The sequence below is a fragment of the Orcinus orca genome, chromosome 8 (assembly GCF_937001465.1).
Source record: "Orcinus orca chromosome 8, mOrcOrc1.1, whole genome shotgun sequence".
NCBI classification, from domain to species: domain Eukaryota; kingdom Metazoa; phylum Chordata; class Mammalia; order Artiodactyla; family Delphinidae; genus Orcinus; species Orcinus orca.
Window position 1 is genome coordinate 7,289,066 of NC_064566.1, and position 16,104 is coordinate 7,305,169.

At 53.5% G+C, this 16,104-nt stretch overlaps 3 protein-coding genes across 5 annotated transcripts; 2 read left to right on the forward strand and 1 right to left on the reverse strand.

Moving 5' to 3' along the window:
• Positions 1-9: 9 nt before the first annotated feature.
• TMEM262 (transmembrane protein 262) lies at positions 10-5,746 on the forward strand. The gene is made up of 4 exons (XM_004264337.4): positions 10-269; positions 5,006-5,296; positions 5,403-5,502; positions 5,603-5,746. The coding sequence occupies exons 2-4, from the start codon at positions 5,123-5,125 to the stop codon at positions 5,677-5,679; spliced, it is 351 nt and encodes a 116-aa protein (XP_004264385.1). The 5' UTR covers positions 10-269; positions 5,006-5,122; the 3' UTR covers positions 5,680-5,746.
• Positions 5,727-9,836, reverse strand: ZFPL1 (zinc finger protein like 1). Of its 3 annotated transcripts, none has more exons than XM_012537451.3 (8): positions 9,682-9,836; positions 9,255-9,364; positions 8,833-8,944; positions 7,435-7,628; positions 7,270-7,342; positions 7,049-7,195; positions 6,676-6,799; positions 5,727-6,187 (listed from the first exon to the last, which is right to left on the reverse strand). In XM_012537451.3, the coding sequence occupies exons 2-8, from the start codon at positions 9,354-9,356 to the stop codon at positions 6,001-6,003; spliced, it is 939 nt and encodes a 312-aa protein (XP_012392905.1). In that variant the 5' UTR covers positions 9,357-9,364; positions 9,682-9,836; the 3' UTR covers positions 5,727-6,000. The 3 variants fall into 3 exon arrangements, with proteins under 3 accessions (XP_012392905.1, XP_049569060.1, XP_033272135.1); XM_049713103.1 differs by lacking the exon at positions 9,682-9,836 and adding an exon at positions 9,576-9,600; XM_033416244.2 differs by lacking the exon at positions 9,682-9,836 and adding an exon at positions 9,450-9,571.
• A 125-nt stretch (positions 9,837-9,961) lies between these two features.
• CDCA5 (cell division cycle associated 5) lies at positions 9,962-15,373 on the forward strand. The gene is made up of 6 exons (XM_004264334.3): positions 9,962-10,117; positions 10,336-10,430; positions 10,512-10,577; positions 10,664-10,699; positions 13,083-13,520; positions 13,713-15,373. Exons 1-6 carry the CDS (start codon positions 10,072-10,074, stop codon positions 13,791-13,793), a joined length of 762 nt encoding a protein of 253 aa, XP_004264382.1. The 5' UTR covers positions 9,962-10,071; the 3' UTR covers positions 13,794-15,373.
• The last annotated feature ends 731 nt before the right edge of the window (positions 15,374-16,104 follow it).

Below are 16,104 nucleotides of genomic sequence, written 5' to 3' on the forward strand. Positions count from 1 at the left end.
AGGCAGTCCTTCGGGTGAAACGTCCCCCTGCAGCCCTGGGTCCTTCGAGACTGGAGTTCCCCCGCACCTTTCCTCCCCGAGCGAAGAGGTTCCGCCAGAGCCCTGGGTTCCCCCAGCTTTGCAGGAAGGATTTTGTGGAACTGGTCGAGTCGCTGTCCTCCCAGAAGGAGGACGAGTCGTGGCTTCCAACCCTGCACCCCCGCAGACAGGGGCTGCGGAATATGTCCCTAGATGCAGTGGACGGAGCGCGGGCCGTGGAGCCAGAGAGGGTATGTCTGGCATCCTGCCACTGCCTTGTTACGGGGGTAGCAGCTCAGTTTCCCCCATTCCTAATATTGGGGTACATATTTCACAAGGGGGCTGCGAGGATTAAATGCATGTACAGTGCTGCACAGTTCCTCTAGCGCAGTGTTTCTCAAGGCCTGGTCCTCTGACGTGCATCAGAATTGCCTTCAGAATTACTTGTGGCGTGTTGCAAAGACTCTGGGCTCCCCTCAGACCTAGCTTATTTTTTTTAAGTCAAGTAGTTCTGGTGCACCTGAACTTGAGAACTCCTATTATACGCCGCTTAGAAGACACAGTTGGCACATCTTAAGTGACTGATGGGATGTGCTGACAGAGGGGTTAGGTGGAGATGTTGAGGATAATTCTCAGGTGTCCGATTGGGACAAAGGTACAGCTGTTCACCCAGGTGAAGAGCTGAAGATAGGGAAAGACTTTCAGTTCAAACTGAGACACGCCGAGTTTGAATGGATGAAAAGGAGAAAAAGACTGTGTCAGTGTGGTCCTTGAAACATTACTTATGATGGGCTGGGGGCCCAGGGATGGAATGGAAACCACTTTATTCTTTGGCAGGGGTCCTGCCAGCCAAACACAGCCCACCACCTGTTTTCATATGGCCTGTAAGCTTTTTTTTTCATTTTTAAATGGTTGAAAAAAAATAATGGCATTTCATGATGTGAAAATCATATGAAATTCATATTTCAGTGTCCATGGGAACACATCCATGCCCATGCATTTACATATTATGTATGCCTGCTTTTGGTTTTTTAATTTATTTATTTTTGGCTGCCTTGGGTCTTTGTTGCTGCGCGCGGGCTTTCTCTAGTTACAGCGAGCGGGGGCTACTCTTCATTGTGGTGCGCGGGCTTCTCATTGCAGTGGCTTCTCTTGTTGTGGAGCACGGGCTCTAGGCATGCAGGCTTCAGTAGTTGTGGCACGCGGGCTCCCGTAGTTGTGGCACACAGGCTCCAGTAGTTGTGGCATGCGGGCTCAGTAGTTGCAGCTTGCGGGCTCTAGAGTGCACACTCAGTAGTTGTGGCACACGGGCGTAGTTGCTCCGCGGCATGTGGGATCTTCCCAGACCAGGGCTCAAACACATCCCCTGCATTGGCAGGCAGATTCTTAACCACTGCACCACCAGGGAAGCCCTATGCCTACTTTTAACTACAACAGCAGAGTTGAGTCATTGCAACAGAGACGTACGGCTGGCAAAACCTGTAACATTTACTATCTTGTTTTTCACAGAAGTTTGCTGACCCCTGACTCTATGGGATACTCAGAGGCTGTATTTATACATGTAAATATACATGAAGATTTAAGCTTATCAAGCTATAATCTTAAGAAAAATGAAGAAAAGAGTATAAAGATTTAGGGGCTTCCCTGGTTGGTCCAGTGGGTGGGACTCTGCGCTCCCAATGCAGGGGGCCCGGGTTCGATCCTTGGTCAGGGAACTAGATCCCACATGCCTGCTGCAACTAAGAGTTCTCATGCCGCAACTAAGAAGTCCGCATGCCACAACTAAAGATCCCACGTGCCGAAACTAAACATGCTGGAACAAAGATCCCACCGCAACTAAGCCCCAGCGCAGCCTGAATAAATATAGTCTTTAAAAAGAGTAGAAAGATGTAGATCTACTCCAAGAAATCTATAAACTTCAAAAAAAAAGTTGCAGAATACTGTTAAGAAAAATTATCCAAAATTTGGAATACAGACGGTAGCATGACCTTCCAATATCATACTGGGGCATTGTTTCACAAGCCCACCCAAGGATTATTTAATTACCTATAGGAGTGTACATTTGTTTGATCTTGCTATTTAGATATTGTCCCAAAGAGATGCAAAACATCTATATCCAATGGAAAAATAACCTCAAAATTTGGTTTGTTTGCCCTGTAGGACACCAGCCAATTTTGTATCTAACCTAGTAATCATGTTCTAATATTTCTCTTTAAATGCCTATCCATATCCAGCTCCTCAAGACGCATTCCTACCTTACTGAGGGGGAACCCTTCACCGATGAGTTAAGACATCTTAGTTACATGTTTATTCTTTATTTAGAGATCATATTTTTAACTTTCTGAAAATTATACTTTGACAGTATATATGGTGTGATTTTGTTTTTTAAATTATGCATGTAGATGTACACGTAGGTGTATGAAGTTAACATCAAGAAGGGACTCAGGGCTTCCTGGTGGCACAGTGGTTAAGAATCCGCCTGCCAATGCAGGGGACACGGGCTCAAGTCCTGGTACAGGAAGATCCCACATGCCGCGGAGCAACTAAGCCCGTGTGCCACAGCTACTGAGCCTGCGCTCTAGAGCCCGCGTGCCACAACTACTGAAGCCCATGTGCCTGGAGCTCATGCTCCGCAACAAGAGAAGCCACTACAATGAGAAGCCCGCGCACCGCAACGAGTAGCCCCCGCGGCAGCTAGAGAAAGCCCGCGCTCAGCAACGAAGATCCAACGCAGCCAAAAATAAACAAATAAATTAAAAATAATAATAATAGGGCTTCCCTGGTGGCGCAGTGGTTGAGAGTCCGCCTGCCGATGCAGGGGACACGGGTTCGTGCCCCGGTCCGGGAAGATCCCACATGCCGCGGAGCGGCTGGGCCCGTGAGCCATGGCCGCTGGGTCTGCACGTCCGGAGCCTGTGTTCCGCAACGGGAGAGGCCACAACAGTGAGAGGCACGCATACCGCAAAAAAACCCAAAAATTATAATAATAATAATTTTTAAAAAATTTTTTTAAAAAGAAGGAACTCAAAAGATGCCCACTCACCGAACTGTTGAAGGGGTTACCTCTGTAGGTGTGAGGGTGGAGGGGGGAGACTGGTACATTCTCCTCTGTATGCCTGTGTATGATGCAAATCTTTTACAAGAACATATTCATACACTATGGGGGTAATTATTTATTATTATTTTTTTTTGCGTTATGCGGGCCTCTCACTGTTGTGGCCTCTCCCATTGCGGAGCACAGGCTCCGGACGCGCAGGCTCAGCGGCCATGGCTCACTGGCCCAGCCGCTCAGCGGCATGTGGGATCCTCCCGGACCGGGGCACGAACCCGTGTTCCCTGCATCGGCAGGCGGACTCTCAACCACTGCGCCTCCAGGGAAGCTCCTGGGGGTAATTTTTTTTTTTAATGACATTGAGGTAGAAGCCCTAACATAAAAACATTCGTTTGTATTCAAATGAGAACTAAAGTGCAAACAATTGTTTCAATGGTGTGAACACAGCTGGGCATCGGGCATCACCCCTTCAATGTGTTAAGATGGGGGTCTGAGGGTCTCTTGTGATTAATGACACTGGGCAGCAATAATGGATGGTGGTGTCGGGCTTTATTTAACCTTACTGCTTCCAGGCAGGAGACTTCCGGTCTTGACCTGACCTGGGACCTGACTTCTGGGGCAGACAGTCAGGCAGGAGGCAATGGGGCTGGCCAAGTTCAACATCAACTCTTCTTCTACAATACTTTAGTTCCTGGGAGTTTGCATGTCCCTCCACACCATTTCTGGCCAGTTTTCTGACTTATTTTGTTGACAGTCCTGGAGTTCTCACCTCTCACACGTACAGAGGAAATGTTTTTTTCTTGGCATCTAATTGTCCCTACCCATTCCACAGCCTCAGGTAGAAGTGGATATTAGTCTTAGTACTGATTCCCTCACTCATTGGCTGCGAAAACTTGAGCTGACAATCCCTCTCTGTGCCCCAGGCTTGTGTGTAAAATAGGATTTGTGCCACCAGTCCCAGCTTTCTCATGGGACTCTTGGAATGGTAGAGACAATGAGTGTTAAGATGCTGAGTGCTGGAAGGCAGCAGAGGGGAGAGCTGGTCAGCATCATGTGTTGGAAGAACATCTGGGGAGAAGATGGAAAAGCCAGTTGCTCTCCAGGGCCCACCTGGGGAGGATGTGGAAAGGTCCTGGGACAGCTATGGAGAATGTGTTGTCCCTTCCCTTACTTCCTCCCCATTAGGGGCTGGAACAAATACTTGGAGTTTGTGATCCAGCCCAGGCCTGCCCTCACCTGGCTACATCCTCCAGTTCTACTGGAGAGATCTCATTAGGAGAGATTACACCTGACCTCTCATCTGCCTAAGACTTGCTGAGGACCTACATGCCCCTTCACTTTTTTTTTTTTTTTTTGGCTGTGTTGGGTGTTCGTTGCTGTGCGCGGGCTTTCTCTAGTTGCGGCGAGCAGGGGCTACTCTTCGTTGTGGTGCGTGTGCTTCTCATTGCGGTGGCTTCTCTTGTTGTGAAGCATGGGCTCTAGGCATGTGCGCTTCAATAGCTGTGGCTTGCAGGCTCAGTAGTTGTGGCACACAGGATTAGTTGTTCCATGGCATGCGGGATCTCCCCGGACCAGGGCTCGAACCTGTGTCCCCTGCATTGGCAGGTGGATTCTTAACCACTGTGCCACCAAGGAAGTCCCCCCTTCACTTTTCTGAGCCCCAGTTCTTCATCTGCAGAATGTGCCCACACTACCTCCTGCGTGGAACTGTTGAGGACTTAGTGAGAAGATTTGCCCAAGAGCACAAAGTGTGTGGGCTGGGATGGTGAGGTACACTGTCCCTCCCTCAACACGGTAGGGCCCCGCTGCTCTGTACCTTTAGCCCAGCCCCCCTCCACAGTTCAGAGCTGCCCTGGCCACCCATGAAACACTCCTGTATTGGCTGGAAAGAGCCTGTGCTCGAGAATCTTGTTCTCTATGTCCTCCTGATTCTAGAATCCTACGGCTATTCCAGACTGTGCGCTCCAGAACCGGAGGGGTCGGCTGCTCCTCCTGGGCAGTGTCCGCTTGCTCAAGCTGTACCAGCTGCCTTGAGTCTGTGCTGCCGCCAGGATGCGGTGGCGGGACCGCGTGGCCGTGCTCTTCTTCCCACAAGGCATGATTCTCACCATGGCTGCTCTGATGCTCTTCTTCGTACACCTGACCGTCTTCGCCAGCGACGTGCACAACTTCTGTATCACCCACCACTATGACCGCATGAGCTTCCGCTACACAGTTGTCCTGATGGTAGGCCAGGGCAGGGGCTCGAGGGCTGGTCAGAGGAGGCCCAGGGGCTGATGGAAACCCCCCTGTGTGTCAGGGGGCCACTCTCCCACGGGATGGGGGCCTACAGTTCTCCCAGGTGATCGGCATCTGCTGGGCCGCCATGGGGTCACTCTACGCTGAGATGACACATGACAAGTTTCGTCGATGCTTTTCCCTGACCGTCCTGAGTGAGTAGGGTGTACGCAGCGGGAGGGGGGAGCTCTGGAACCCTGAGATGCAGCAAGGAGGGGGCAGGCAAGGTTGATGGGGGCTCTCTCCTCTGCCCAGTGCTCAACGGAGCCATGTTCTTCAACCGCCTGTCCCTGGAGTTTCTGGCCATAGAGTACCGGGAAGAGAACCACTGAGGCTTGGGGCCCAGGCTGAGAAGGGGGAAGGAAAAGGCTGCTTCGGGTGTTTTAATAAAGTCTGTAATTTATTTCCACCTGTCAGCTCCTTTGGGGGAGGGAGGGGGAAAGCTGGAGACCCAGGAGGAGAAGGTCAAGACAAATGTTTGATCTGCAGGAACCCCAGGCCTAGCCTGCAGCCACTCTGGTGGACTTGGCTTTGGGCCTGGGATCTTAGTGTCTCAGGCTTGAGGAAGAGGAGCAGAGAAGGGCCCCTGGACCTCCCCCTCTACCCACCCTCAGGCCCCCAGCTCCTAGGCTGGCCCAGCCATAAGCAGGGGCTCAGGAGGGACCCACACGGATGTGAGGGTTCATGAGCGGGTCCAGGTTGGGATCGCTGTCAGCCGCAGCCCGGCCCAGGCGAGACATGAGCGCAAGGAGGGCCAGGAAGCCCAGCAGCCCCAGGAGCAGCAGCAGCCCTGCCCGCTGGAGCAGGGTCAGCGGCCGCTTACGAGACCCAGCCCGGCTCCTGGGGGGATGAGGGGAAGTCAGGTCAGGCCTCCAGTCCCTGGCGGCCCCTGCAGCCGGGAGAGGAGCCCCAGCCATGACGCTCGTCTTCCGGCCCCAGCGCCACCATCCCTGAGCCTGGTTTCCTCAAGGGTGGTCATCCCTGCGCCTGCCCACTACCAGGCTGACTGTGCAGCTCAAACCAGCTGAGGCAACAACTGTGTTCTGAAACTGGAATGTGTCGGGCATAAGGAGAGTCACAAAGATTGGGGGGTGTCAGAGCAGGAAGGGGCCTCAAAGAGCCCGAGTCCGAACCTCATACGTAGCACGCAAGGAAACACCCGGAGGGGGGCAGACCCAAGCCCAGGCTTCGGTGCACAGCCCCTATACCAGGTCCCGTTATTACCCAGAACAAGCCCCTTTTGTCATGAAATCGCCCTGCCAGGGTCTCTGGCTCTCACTTCCCCTCCTCCCCCTTCCTGGCATCCTGCCCCACCTGACCCCATGTACCTGAGCAGCTGGGCCAGCCAGCCCAGGGCAGGCCGGCGACGGTACTTGTCATCATCACAATCCCCATGGAGGCCTGGCGCTCGGTCATCATCCCGCGTGTCATACACCTTCCTTGGGGCTGAGGCTGCAGGGGCAGAGCCACCGGCATCCACAGGCTCAGGAAAACTGGCCCATAGCGGGGTGGGGAGAGGGGAGGGCAGGAGATCCCGGCCCTTCTCAGCCTAACAGCATCTCGGAATTGTGGGGAGGTAACGTCTGTGATGCAGTGAGGAAGGGTCCCTGTGGGTGGGTGTCCAGACCCCCGAACTCCCTCCACGCAAAGCACCCCACTCCCATTCTATCCTCCTCTGGCCTGGACAGTTCCCCGGCTCACCGTGAGTCAGAGGCTCGGGACTGCCCATGTGGATCACCATGTGCTGCTCGGGTCGGCTCGGGGACGCAGGGGGCCGGGGGACTTGGCTGTAGAAGGCTGGGGCAGCAGAAGCGCTGGCTGTCTCCTCTTGTTTGGGGCTACCACTGGCTGTGGGCAGGAAGAGAGCTGTCAGCAGAGCAGGGAGGCAAGGGCCCCAACAGCAGGTGGAGACCACCACTTACCATTAAAGCTGGACCAGTCAGAGAAGTCGGAAGTGTTGAGGGGCTCAGGCTCTGGGCTCACCACCTCGTCAATCTGGAGGAAAGAACAGATGTCACCAGCCTGCCCAGTGCTGTCCCCACCCACCCACCTGGCCCAGGTGGGACCCAGGGGATACAGGCTCTCACCAGAGGAAGACCCAGTCCTGCCCGGGCCCAGTTGACTGTGGCCAGTTTCTCTCTCAGTGCGGAGGCCACGGGGCCGGCCAGGTTGGTTGGAGGGAAGATGGGGCCACTGCAGCTGGGGCACTGGTAGCCAGCAGGTGCTGTGTTTTGGGGTAGCTGGGCAGCACGTTCATTGAGGCAGGCCCAGTGGAAGAGATCTGAGGGCCCATGAAGTAGTGGAGGAAAGACATGAAGAAGCAGACACTTAGGACCCCTAGCCCAGCAAGAGCCCCCAGCCTGCTGCAGAGATACATGCACACATAAGTGTAAGCCCAGGGCCTTCTCTTGCCCATCCTCACCCCAGGTCCACTTCCTCAGTATTCCCTAAGACTTTGGCCTTCCTGGCCACCACTATCTGACTAAGTTAAGGCAGATGCTCCCAAACTTCCCAGCCCACTAGGGGGTGGGGGTGGGTGGGAAGAAGATGCCACCTACCCTTTCCATGAGTCCTCTCTGGACTCGCACTCATCACAAGCTCATTGGGCTAACAGCTCATCAAGAACAGTTTCAGAAAAGGTTACTAGACATACACACAGGAACACGTATGGGTGTACACATCCATGGGCACAGATATACACGTGTTTATATACATGTCAAACGCAGGTGCCATCCCCTACATCCACACATACGGGCAGACTAACTCTCACATACACATCTATACACTCACGTTTGCTAACACTTACGCACCCTCACCTAGGAATTCTCCTGCAACCCCACAACACACCTGTGCTTATATGTTCACATACAACAGTTACCCATTCATTCACCCATAGTACTAATGAATACACTAACACTTATGTAAAGACACAATGCACGTTCAGTTCATGCACATATAAACACACAGTGAGAAACACATACATGGAGCGCACTCTTTTACACTAGTTCCTTCAAAAAGTGGAGCTAAGGCTCTTACACCAGAGTCAGGTCAAGGTCATGACACATGCCCCTGCTGACTTCCTTTAGCTGACATTACTGTGAGGAATGCAGTTCCTCTCTGTTTAATCTTGGAATCAGAAATGGATCCTGAATGTCTGAAAGCCCCATGCTTTCAGCTCACTGCTGGTATGGCCAGCTACTGCTCACAGCTACAACCACACCCACAAGTTTGACTGGCTCTCACTCAACCCTAGAGATTGGCAGGGAAGAAGCTAGAAGCTTTAATTTTTAGGGAAAAACACTAAGGCCTCTTAAGGGGAAATGACTTGCCTGAGCTCACACAGCAGGTAAGTAACCTAGCTGGACCAGAACCTGGGGCTCCAGCCTCCCAGACTTGAGAGGTCACTGTCCTGCTGCTTGGGGAGTGCCTGGAAACTGGTCACGCTGGGCCTGTCCTGATCCCCCCATAAGGTGCCCAGGCCTCACCATAACAGACCAGGCGGGTCGTCTCCCGGGAGGCCAGGGGTATGTTGCAGAGGCGGCAATTGGGGTTGTAATCGCTATCTTGGAGCCACTGCAGGTAGGACTGGACGATGCACTGAAGTGGGAGAAAGAGGTCACAACTGGAGCAAGAACTCCACAGCCCATCTCCCCAAAGCCCAGATGCCTCTTTTTCTCATCACAGAGGAGACTGATACTTCTGTTCGACCATTCAATAAACATTTATTGAGCACACACAGTGTGCCATACTCTGACTTAAGCACTGGGGATACAACAGTGAACAAAATAAACTAAGTCCTTGTCCTTGTGGAGCTTCCATTCTAGGGCCAGGCCCTTCATGGATTTGGAGGAAGTCAATACTGCCTGCCCACCTAGTGCCCTGCTCAGCCGTTCCTCTGAACACCCACCTTGGCGTGATTGGCTACCAGGCAGTGCTCGCAGACGTTGACCCGGTGTTCGAAGCAGAATAGGTTGGTCACCTTCCTCTTGGGGCACTTGCAAAGCCCCATAGTCGACCCTGAGGAAGGGGTCTGAGTTGGCAGGGAACCAGGTTCTGGTGGCCGCCACAACGCACTCACCAGCCCAGTTGTTTCCACTCTTACCTGCCCTAGACACCTCTCGTACTCGCCCCAACCCCAAACTCTTGCCCACCGTCCCTCTCCATTCCGGCCACGCCCCCTGCATAAATCCCACCTCCGGAGACCCCAGATGCCTCCCGCATCCCAAACCTGGCCAGGCCCCTCCATCAGTCTCTCCGATACCACCGGCCCCGCCCCTAGGGGCCCCTCCCGAGCCCCACCCCCTCCAAGCCCCGCCCCCACCTTCCCCACAGACCCCACTGTGTGTTACGAATCGGCTGCGGCACTCGTCCCCAGGGCGCGAGCGCCGGTCCGAGGTGCGGAAGGTCAGACAGCACTCAGCCGAGTTCTCGCTCGGCTCCCTCCAGCTCAGAACCCTCCGATTATCCCTCCACTGCCACGTCTCTTCCGGGTGCGGCGCGCGCTGATGACACCAGCTCGCCTCTGGCCCCGCCCCTGCAGACGCTAGACGTGGAGGCGGGTGGAAAAGGGGTGACCAGAGGTCGGCGGCCCTCCCGCCTTACGTCACTTCCACTTCCTCCCGAGTAAGGCGGGTAATTCGAACGTTTGCCCTTCGGGTTGGCGCGAGCCCTGGCGGCGGTGGCTGCGGCGGCTGCGGCAGTAGAGCTCGAGACCAAGGCTAGACATGTCCCAGAGGCGAACCCGGTCCGGAGGGGCCGCCCAGTGCTCCGGTGAGCGGAGGGCGCGCGGGAGAGATGGGGCTGAGCAGTTTGTGGGACGCAGTTCCGTGAGGAAGGCCCTCCCCCCACCGCCCTAGGAGGCTCGTCCCCCTCCCGAGAAGGCGCCCCCAAAGGGCCTGTTTGGGAACTCTCGCTCTCTTCAGCTCCTGTTCTCTCTAGACTCTGAGGTCTAGAGTCCTCCCCTACCTGCTAAATTTGTCTCTTTCCAGGGCCCAGCGCCCCAACTTCCACTCAGTCTCTGCGGAGGTCCCAGCGGAAATCAGGCTCTGATCTCCCAAGCATCCTCCCGGAAATCTGGCCTAAGGTGAGCCCCGGGTTCCTCAGTTCCTCCTGCCCCGGAGGCCCCTGGGGTAATGTAGAGCTCAAGTTCACCCCTCTTCTCCAGGCACCCCAGGCGACTCCCGTCAGAAAGCCCATCGTCTTGAAGAAGATCGTGGCCCATACTGTAGAGGTGAGGACAGAGAGAGGGGTTGTAGGTGGGGAGCCAGAAGTGGGATCAACTAGTGTTGATGTGATCAACTAGTGTTGTCTCCACAGATCCCGTCTGTTCATTCGCCTCGAAGGAGCCCCCGGGTAAGTTCATTTTCATTTTCTTAGTTAAGGGAAATCCAGGACAGACAGTCTAGAGCTGAGGCGGAATATAATGGCTGCTCACGTCTGCCCAGGGAGCTATTTGCTGTATTTTGAAACAGTTTGCCTTTGGACACCTATGTGTATCGCCAGTCTTGCTTACTTCCTGCACACTTGGTGCGTTTAGCTATTGATGCCCTGTATTCTCTACCATTTTCCTTTAAAAGTTGAGCTGTGTCTTAACTACTTTCTTCTTCCTCGTCTATTGTTCTCAGTGTAGTATAATGTCCTTAACTGTTTTAGCAGAAGTTATTGTTAAGGATGTCTCATTAAAAGGAGATCTCTACCTGAAGATATAATGAATGAGAAATACTAACTGCCTTTGAGTGGCTCACGGGGCTTACAGTCAAGTGGGGAGAAAGACAAATAAGTGATAACATAGTGTGCTGAGGACTGCAATAAAGAAAGTACTAGATGCTGTAAAGGCACCTAACCCAGACCAGGTAGCTCAGGGAATGTTTCACAGAAGAAGTGTTTAAACTGAGTCTTTGAAGACAAGTTAGGAGTGTTCTAGGCAAAGGAAGCTGTGTTTGCAGATGCCTGGAGTCCACAAGGAAAAGCATGAGGTTTGGGGAACAGCAGCTTTGATGTGTCTGCCCCAGACCTTGTCAGGGGAGGGAGCGTGCCAAGCCAGAGCAGATCCTGATGAGGCATGAGGATGAGCTTCGACTTCATCCTTTGTTCTGTGGGCAGCTTTGGAGAGTCTTAAGGTAGTGACTGAGGCAGGCTTGGGTATTTTAGAAAGATCTCTTTAGGGTCTGGGTGGAGAATGGATTGCAGAAAGCCTTCTGGGGACCCCCAGACCAGGTGGGCGGGCATGAAAGGAATCCCGAAGTGAGATGGTGGGAGCCTGAAGTTAGGTAAAGGCAGAGTGCTGCTTCTTCCCCTGGCTCACTGCGTGACCACCGCATCACATAGGACTCAGCTCAAAGGGCACTGCCTCCCCGAAGCCTGCCTGATACATTTCTCCATAGGCCTTATGAATAGCCGAGAGTATTTTGTTTGCATGTTTGTTGTCTTAGGGGCAGGGACTTCTGTCTCCCCTATGGTGGCCACTCTTTCTTGTTGGTTGAATGATAGATTCATGAGATACTGAACAAAAAATGCACAAGGACTTCGATGACTGCTTGGCTGTAGGGATTGAAGAAGAAGTCGTCTGGGTGACTCCCATTTTGTTCCGTATCCCTTTTACTAAGACTTATGGGGCAGATTCCCCAGAATCTGTAGCCAGGAAATGTCTCTCTTGATAACCAATATAATTCTATTAAACCACAAGGGCCCTAAATTTGTCTTGTTTCTCGCCTTGTCTTGGTTGGCACAAAGCTCAGTGTCAAGTTTTGTGAAAGTTAACTCAGTGATTATTTATGGAACACCGGCTCCACGCAGGGCTCTGCTGAAGGTGTTGGGCACAGGCAAGGTCAGCGAGACAGATGAAGATGCTCACATGTGACGCGCACATTCTAGTTGGCGTCACAGTCACCCAGCGAACAGCCACAATCAGATAGTGATGCTCACTGTTCAGGAAAGAGGTCATTGTGACAGAGGGTGACTAGCAAAGGTGAGGAGGGGCTGCTCCGTTCCACGGTAAGGGACCGCCTCCCTGAGGAGGCAGCACTTCAGCTGAGACTGGAATTATGAGAAGCCAGTGTGTGAACCTCTTAATACACATGTCAGATTAAGTGCTTTCCTGTTCAGAACTTTGCCATGGCTCCCTGGGTCTCGGAGCAAGGGGCTCCATGGGTCTCCCCTTACAGTGGCCTGCAAAATGCCCTATAACACCCCCATTACCTCTCGAACCCCATGCTCAGTTCCTCGCCTCGCTCCCTCTCACTTCAGCCACGCTAGCCTTATTGTTCCTTGACCCTGACTGGTACCCGTTCACCTCAGGACTTTTGCACCTTCTGTTCTCTCTGCCTAGAACATTTCTCCTCCAGATGACTTACTCCCTCATCTCCTTCAAGTCATAGCTCCAGTGCTACCTCAGTGAGGCCTACACTGACCTACACCTACTTAAAATTCCAAACCCTTCCCCCACCCAGTATGCTCAGTCCTGTTGTTTTTTTCCAAAGTGCTTAACATACGACGTGATTCTCCCTATTCTCTATTTTCCCCACCAGAGTGGCAGCACTGTGGAGACGGGTCTTCTCGGTTTTATTCCCTGCTCTACTCCCAGTGCCTGGCAGATGGCCAGTAAGGACTTATTGACTGGATGGACATTTTAGGTCCTGTGGGTCTTTCTTTCTGCCCTAAATCTCCTTGCGCCTTTCTTGAAGTAAGTAACACAGCCAAGTAACAGGGAGGCGTTCTCTCTTCTGTCCTGGTACAGATCGCTGTTTTTTTGGAGAAAGAAAACAACCCTCCTAGCAAGGAGCCTACTTGGGAGGACGTCTTCCCGACACGCAGTGTCCGGGTCACCTCCGCCTCCACTCCTGCGCTGTGCTCCCTGAATGTTGAGTCCGACTCCAGGGAAGGAGACCTGGACGCCAGAGACTTGGAAATGTCCAAGAAAGTCAGGCGATCCTACAGCCGCCTGGAGACTCCTGGCTCGGCCTCCACCTCCACCCCGGGTCGCTGGTCCTGCTCTGGCTTTGAGGGGCTGCTGGCCACAGAAGACTTGGCTGGAGTCTCGCCTGTGGTGGGTTCAAAGCTAACTGAGGTCCCCAGGGTCCCTGTGAAGCCCTGGGCCCCAGACACAACTCTCCCTGGAATCTCTCCCCCGGCCGTGAAAGAGAAACGAAAGAAGAGGAAGGTGCCGGAGATCTTGGTGAGTGAGGGGCAGGGGCCTTCCTCTGCCGTCATGCCAGACACACGGGGAGACGCACCGGGACACGTGCAGGGCCGGGGCTCGGCCCTGGCTGTCACGGGAGAAAGGCGGCGCCTGCAGGGTATGGGTGGAAATGCTCCAGCCAATGTGCCCGCTTCTCCACTCACCTGCCCCCCATTTCTCTTCCCCCAGAAATCGGAGCTGGATGAGTGGGCCGCGGCCATGAATGCTGAGTTTGAAGCTGCTGAGCAGTTTGATCTCCTGGTTGAATGAGATGAAGTGGGGCTGTCCCTGGCCAGACTCCCCTCTTCCCCCTGTACATAGTCCCCTCTCCCTGTGGAGAAGACACTTGGGGTCCCCTCCCCTGGTCTCGTTACCTGTGCACGCGCTGTTGCTGCACATGAGGCCTGTCCTCTGAGGGCTGGCACAGCGGCAGCGGCCGTTTCAGCTTGAGGAAACGGGGCCCGCCTGGCCCAGCCCCGCACTGGTGTCCTGCCTGTAGTCAGTCACCTACCATCCTTTCCCCACTACGTCCCAGAGTATCCCAGCCTGTTTCCAGTCGGGCCTCAGACTAGGGAGTAGGAATCACTGGCCCAGCCAGAAGAGGTTAAAGGGCTGGGGGCTGGGGGTGAGAGAGAGCACCTCTGCTCTTGTGGGGAAATGTGGCCGCTCTGCGGCAGCCCCACCAGAGCTGGATGCCGAGGGCCACAGCCAGCCTCGGGCTTTCTCTACTGAGTTGCCTCTGCTGAGGCTTGGTTCCCAGCCATGAGTGCATCTAGGTAACGAGGCTTGGGTTTCCTCTTAGATTCTGTAGATGGTCCAGGAGGACTGTCGCCATGGATTGGAGACAATTCTGTCTGTGAGGAAGAAGCAGAATATTCAGCCTATAGTCTTAAGTTTTGAAGGAGGGAGGGAAGCCTTGGTTGGGTCTCAGACTATAAATGTCTGCTGCACAGAAGCTGTGTTTTATAGTTCTGTGTGCTGTTGCTGAGATGTTCGGTTAAATGCAGGTTGATGGAGCAGTGGCCGCTTGGGGAGGGAAGGTGTCTCCAGACCCCCCAGAACCTGAGGCTCAGGGCATATGGACGGATAACTGCAGAGGGCAGGAAGGGGCCCATGGCAGGAGGCCCCCCCTCTTATCACTCATACCTGTTTTTTACAAAACAAAGTGTTCAGCGTCTACTTAGCTCTAGAAGAAGAACTTACGGGTTGAATGGTCCTGGTGACATTAGCATTTCGTAAAGTTCTAGGAAGCTTTTCTCACGTGCCAGAAAGGGGCCAGGGTTGATAGCAGTTTTAACTTTCAGCTTCCTTAGTGTCCTCTCACAGGAGGACACTGCCTGAGGTAGGTGCTAGGAGTTGAACTAGGGGGAGGGTGGGGTCATCTCATTGTCTCTGGGGATCCCCACTCCCCTAGCCCCTGTTTCTCTTTTCTCAATATTGTTAAAAGGTGAGCTTTCAAAGGCTGCCCAACCACAACTTCCTCCATAGCCCAGGCCTCTGTGCCTTTTGATGTTTACAGGTTCATGGAAGTAGGGGATAAGAGGAGTGTGGAGAGGCTAGTGGATAGCAGAGAATATCAGGGAAGATGAGTGCTTGCTTGGTTAGGGTCCCTGAAATGGCACGGGCCTGGTGGGTGCTAGTTAAACTCTTTGCAATTGTCCTCGCTGGCTGGCGGGACAACTCCTGGGAAATGTCTTAGTCCTGCAGAATCGGGAGTAGCCAAATGATGTTGAGTTGATGTCATGATTGCAAACTTCTCTTTGTCCCTGAAAAACTAAGAATGGAGTTTAAGGAAAAACTGGGGTTTGTTTTTTAAAGAAAACAACAATTAAAGAGTTTCTGCCTGTTCATAGACTGTTTCTTTGTTGGGTCAAAGGCAGAGCTGAAGGTGTGGGACCCAGGAAGCCATGCCTTCTTTGGGCTGTGTCACCAGGGTTGTCCCTTTGTATGGGGGGCTGCCAGCCTGGCCTCCAGTAGCCTGTGGTAGATCACTCCCACCCCCACCCCACCCCCAGGTATGTTTTTTCTGTCCAGTCACTCACCCACTCCTCTAAGAAGGGGAGCCCTGTACCCTCCTGTCCCAGGAGGAAAGAAGTCGGTCTGCGGTGAGGCTGCTAAGAGCTTCGCTTAGTGCCTGGGAACCAACCCTCCACCACACCCCAAGTCCAGCTCTTATTCCCCGCCCCCTCTTCCTGACAGACTCCTGTGAAGGAGCCAGTTCCTCACACACTGGCCCAACCTGGGTGCTCCACAGCAGTGGGTGCAGAACCCCCTGGGGAGCTAGTCAAAGGTGCGATTCCCAGGAATTATGGCACTCGGCCAGAGGAGGCCCAGGGACATACGTGCACCTTGATGCAGGTGTCACAACCACTGTCCTTCCCCTCATCCTTCCTACTCTTGTCCTTGCCTCCTAGTCCTTAGAACAAATTAAGGCCTTTAAATTCTTTAATTCTCCCTAAACCTCCCCACTTACCTCCTTCCCTTACCCAGAGGAGAGCAGGCTCCTCTTTTCAAGGCCAAGCTTTGCATTTTGGCTTTTGATCCAGTTCCCTCATCTCTGAGACCTTGTTCCTCTTTCTCC

Coding starts and splice junctions, on each gene's coding strand:
- TMEM262 (XM_004264337.4), top strand. CDS start 5,123: ATGCGGTGGCGGGACCGCGTGGCCGTGCTCTTCTTCCCACAAGGCATG. Junction 5,297..5,402: donor GCTACACAGTTGTCCTGATG/GTAGGCCAGGGC, acceptor GGGGGCCTACAG/TTCTCCCAGGTGATCGGCAT. Junction 5,503..5,602: donor CTTTTCCCTGACCGTCCTGA/GTGAGTAGGGTG, acceptor TCCTCTGCCCAG/TGCTCAACGGAGCCATGTTC.
- ZFPL1 (XM_033416244.2), bottom strand. CDS start 9,531: ATGCAGGGGGCGTGGCCGGAATGGAGAGGGACGGTGGGCAAGAGTTTG. Junction 7,629..8,832: donor GACCCGCCTGGTCTGTTATG/GTGAGGCCTGGG, acceptor ATGGGCCCTCAG/ATCTCTTCCACTGGGCCTGC. Junction 6,800..7,048: donor TCCCGAGCCTCTGACTCACG/GTGAGCCGGGGA, acceptor CTGCCCCTGCAG/CCTCAGCCCCAAGGAAGGTG.
- CDCA5 (XM_004264334.3), top strand. CDS start 10,072: ATGTCCCAGAGGCGAACCCGGTCCGGAGGGGCCGCCCAGTGCTCCG. Junction 10,431..10,511: donor TCCCGGAAATCTGGCCTAAG/GTGAGCCCCGGG, acceptor CCTCTTCTCCAG/GCACCCCAGGCGACTCCCGT. Junction 13,521..13,712: donor GGAAGGTGCCGGAGATCTTG/GTGAGTGAGGGG, acceptor CTCTTCCCCCAG/AAATCGGAGCTGGATGAGTG.